The following is a 4927-nucleotide window of genomic DNA, read 5'->3' as shown; positions in this document are numbered from 1 at the left end:
TCTGTTACAGCAGCCGAGAAACACAGAATTTCAACCCCTAAAAATATGCCACTATACAACAGAGTGGACGCAAATCTCTTTATTTTTGGTCGATTTCAGCATTCAAAGCACTATTTTCCTGTTTTCTTAGTATGCATTGTACGGAAGTAGTCACTTTATGTACACGCTTATATTAAGGGCATGTTATCATTTTCCCCCGTAGGCGGCCTTGTATCCGGTAGCCACGAACTATCGCCATATTGAAATTGACAGGTTTACAGAAGGAACGTCAGTAACACATCTGTGTATTTCTATGTAGCCGACCGTACGATAAGATGGCGGCCCAGACTCCAGTACCTGGATGTACTCATCATCCAGGAATGGGTTTTATCTATATCTGTAAGACATGTGACAATGAGCTTCTCTGTATGGACTGTGTTGTGAGCCGTCACAATTCTCACGACATAGGTAAACTTACTGATTACGTGTCGGAACAAAAACAGCAAATCCGGCAACATGAGGAAAAGCTTTCTAAAACCGATATTCCGAACATAAAGGGGAAGATTAAGAAAAATGAAGAAAACTTGAAGGAAAGCAGTATAGGCTTAAGGAAAATGACCGAGGATATCAAACGTCAAGGGGAGCAGATAAAAACAGAGGCAGACAATCTGGTTGACAAATTAGTGACAATATGTAGATATTTGATGAAGATAAATGCGGATATCACTGAGAAAAACACAGCCGCACTGACAAAACTTTTCGGAGAGAAACTGAAACCGCAACTAGAAAGGTGTCATCAGGTATTGACTTCAGGATCAAATGTAGACGTCATTTCAGTAGCGCGGGAAACTCGCAGTACCTCAACTACACCGCCCGATCTACGAGCTTTGAAGACGGCAGCCTTCAAACCCGGGGTCGTTTATAACGACCTGCTGGAGCGGATGTTGGGTACAGTACTAGTTGACGGAGAGAACGCGTTATACAAACCTATTCCATCACACACAGTTGTATCAAGTTTTAAAACACCATTTCGGTATGATGAGTGCCGTACATGTCGTTTAGGTGACGAGGCTTGGCTATCATACTGGGAAGAAGACAACATACATCGCGTAGATCGAAAGGGTAACATCAAAGAGAAAGTAGAGTGTAAAGTCAAAATTCATACCACTACCGTATCTCCGACCACAGGGAGGATATGGTTTTGTGTGAGGGAAGACAAAAGTATCCGGGAAGTCATGTCCAATGGAGCCGCATCGACACGTTTTACCGTAGACACTGTTCTAGGGAGTTTGTGTGTCACACAGGAAGACATGGTGGTGGTAGGAATGGCAAATAAAGGAATAGTTATGTTCACTAGTGACGGGCGGGAGGTGTCGGATGGAGCGGGTGGTGTCTGTAGACAGGAGGCGGTAGTTCCCTGTCGCCTGACGTACTGTAGACAGACCGGGGATATAGCTGCTGTTGATACTGACAATGTATCGTCTGTTGACTACATGGCTGGTAAGGCACCAGGAAAACAACCCCGGGTCATTGTGATGGATAAAAATCTGAAACTGAAATTTCAATGCAAACAACTTGGTGATATTACATCACAAGTAGGTGGAGGTCAGCAGTCCAAGTTCTACCCCGGGGATGTTTGCTTTGACGGTACTGGAGATGTTCTCGTAGTGGAGAGGGTAACCAAATCAGTGGTGCTGATTGACGGGAACAATGGACACTTCCTCAGGACCGTATATATCTCCAGTGGAAGTTCACCCTGGAGTGTCAGCCTTCAGGACGATCATACACTCTGGGTTGGTCACTGGGATAATACAATGAAAATAATCAAATACAAGTAGACATCTGAACAGTTACCGGGTACAGTCACTGCAGCTTTATACAACGTACTTACTGATGTGTAAACACACGACTATATAACATAAACTACAAACATCCACAGTATTTGCTGTCTTCTGAAAACTAGATGTGACTAACCATTTTAAATTCCATATCTTGACAAAGAAACTCGTACAATCAATTTATATCCAGGACATATAACCATGACCTATATGTGATACCGACATATGATCTATATATCTGGGACCTATATGTGATACCAACACATGATCTATATATCAGGGACCTATATGTGATACCAACACATGATCTATATATCTGGGACCTGTATGTGATACCAACACGTGATCTATATATCTGGGATTTGTATGTGATACCAACACGTGATCTATATATCTGGGACCTTTATGTAATACTAACACGTGATCTATATATCTGGGACCTGTATGTGATCTATATATCTGGGACCTTTATGTAATACTAACCCGTGATCTATATATCTGGGACATATATGTGATACCAACACGTGATCTATCTATCTGGGACCTGTATGTGATCTATATATCTGGGACCGAGATGGTATACCAACACGTGATCTATATAACTGGGACCTATATGTGATGCCAACACGTGATCTATATATCTTGTACCTTTATGTAATACTAACACGTGATCTATATATCTGGGACCTATATGTAATACCAACACGTCATATATATATCTGGGACCTATATATGATACCAACACGTGATCTATATATCTGGGACATGTATGTGATATCAACACGTGATCTATATATCTGGGACCTATATGTGATCCCAACACGTGATCTATATATCTGGGACCTGTATGTAATTCCACCACGTGATATATATATCTGGGACCTGTATGTGATCCAAACGTTTTGTCTACATCAGGAACCTTTTTGTTAACCTAACAATTGGACTATATTCCGGGACTAATATGTAATACAAACATGTAATATAGATTTCTGGGACCTGTATGTGTTATAAACATCTGTCATATTCCAGATCCGGGTCCTGCATGTCTGGGACCACCACGTGATCTATATATCTGGGACCGCCACGTGATCTATATATCTGGGACCTGTATGTAATACCACCACGTGATATATATATCTGGGACCTGTATGTAATACCAACACGTGATCTATATATCTGGGACCACCACGTGATCTATATATCTGGGACCTGTATGTAATACCAACACGTGATATATATATCTGGGACCTTTATGTGATACAAACGTTTTGTCTACATCAGGAACCTTTTTGTTAACCTAACAATTGGACTATACTCCGGGACTAATATGTAATACAAACATGTAATATAGATTTCTGGGACCTGTATGTGTTATAAACATCTGTCATATTCCAGATCCGGGTCCTGCATGTGATACAAGCACGTGACCCATATCCGGGACTTACATGTATAGCTTAACGCTTACTCGGAGAAATTATCATTGGTGATATTATCATCAATATATTTATATAAAAACATAATCTGTTTTAAAATATGATAACAGTGATCTAGTGGAGTATAATACTTGGTGAATTCTAATAAGATTATACCGAACATATCAATTTGATATTTTAACATTTACTCCCTCAAAGACTACAATGTATTATAAACCTTAGACAAGTAAATTGATCTTTTGCCAAATGTGTATCTTTTTGTAAGGCGTGTTAACACGCAAGTGAGTAAATAGCTAGACTATTTTCTTTCTTTCTTTTCTAATATGGGTCTATATGTCATTATCAGGATATTACCAAGGACAGTTGTAGATTTGTACATGGATATCCAAGTCTTTCACAAGGATATATGAAAGATATGTTTCAAAATTTCAACCTTTTTTTCGAAGAGATAAAAGTGCCTTGAGTCTTGAACCTTCAGACACATTTTAATTGATTATAATTACAATATATATATATATATACTTTAATACAGATACCATGTAAATAATGCCTGTCTACAATGTACTGGAGGAATCTCCTTGGTTCTCAGTTGTGCATGTAAACTTTTGAGGTTGATCAAAACACTGATTAAGGCCATGGACAGGCAAACTGATCAAACAGATAAGAGAAAAGAATAGAAAATATCAATCTGACATAGAACTAATGAAGATGGTACGATGGTGGGTGCCAAGATTCCTCTGGGTTCTCTTGTTCTAAGAGATAAAAGTCCCTCGAGTCTTGGACCTTCAGAAACACTTAAATTGATTATAATTACATATATTTTTTTTATATATAAATGGTTTTTTTTATAGAGATACCTTGTAAATAATGTCTGTTTACAATTATACTTAAGAAAATGCATGGCAAAAAATCGATAATTTGTATTCTCAAAATTATGTATGTCCTAGCTGGCATCGCTTGTCTGTCGAGACAGGAAGATACAATAACATTTTGAAATATCACAGAAGTTCTGTACTCTTTGTTCACTAAATGTGATTGAGGATGAGTACTGTTTTTACTAATATGTCCTATATATCAAATAAGAAGAGTTAAATTCCGACAGACTGGCGTAGTTCATCTGTTTTCAAGTTGACTCAGTTATCTAGTGTGCATAATAATAACCAATTAAAGAAATTATGTATGTTTATTCTTGAAGCAAAGAGTATTAGATCAAGAAACCAAATTTAACTAATTATGTATAATAGTAATAATACTAAATGGTGTACTGATTAGAGGTACCCGTGCCTTTGTATAGTGCATTCTCTTTGCACTAAATATTGTTGCTATGACATATTATTTTATTAATTGATTAGCCAAATGCACAAGGCTTAATAAAGAACTTGAACTAGTCCATTTCCATGTTATGATTCACATACAAAAATCATTGAAGCATGACTGTGTTCATCTCTTTATGCCTAGTAATTAAGAATATATAGGACTTTAAGGTCGGGGTCTGAATCATTTTCAAGTTGTGAAGTTTAAGGTGGGGGTCTGAATCATTTCCAAGTTATGCACTTTAAGGTTGGGGTCTGAATCATTTCCAAGTTGTGAACTTTAAGGGTTGGGATATGAACCATTTCCAGGTAGTGAACTTTAAGGTCGGGGTCTAAATCATTTCCAAGTTGTGAACTTTAAGGG

At 38.0% G+C, this 4927-nt stretch overlaps 2 protein-coding genes across 2 annotated transcripts in view; both read left to right on the top strand.

Annotated features, from left to right (window-relative positions):
• Positions 1-213: 213 nt before the first annotated feature.
• Positions 214-2172, top strand: LOC110454793. The gene has a single exon (XM_021504500.1). It carries the CDS (start codon positions 315-317, stop codon positions 1815-1817), a length of 1503 nt encoding a protein of 500 aa, XP_021360175.1. The 5' UTR covers positions 214-314; the 3' UTR covers positions 1818-2172.
• LOC110454792 overlaps positions 259-4927 on the top strand; it is an 18218-nt gene continuing 13549 nt past the window's right edge. The window contains exon 1 of the mRNA XM_021504499.1: positions 259-294. The gene's annotated coding sequence lies outside the window, so the exon portion shown is untranslated. The remainder of the gene's footprint in view (positions 295-4927) is intronic.

Source organism: Mizuhopecten yessoensis, unplaced genomic scaffold (genome assembly GCF_002113885.1).
Source record: "Mizuhopecten yessoensis strain PY_sf001 unplaced genomic scaffold, ASM211388v2 scaffold8071, whole genome shotgun sequence".
Classification (NCBI taxonomy): Eukaryota; Metazoa; Mollusca; class Bivalvia; order Pectinida; family Pectinidae; genus Mizuhopecten; species Mizuhopecten yessoensis.
This window is presented reverse-complemented; position numbering and strand designations above follow the sequence as displayed.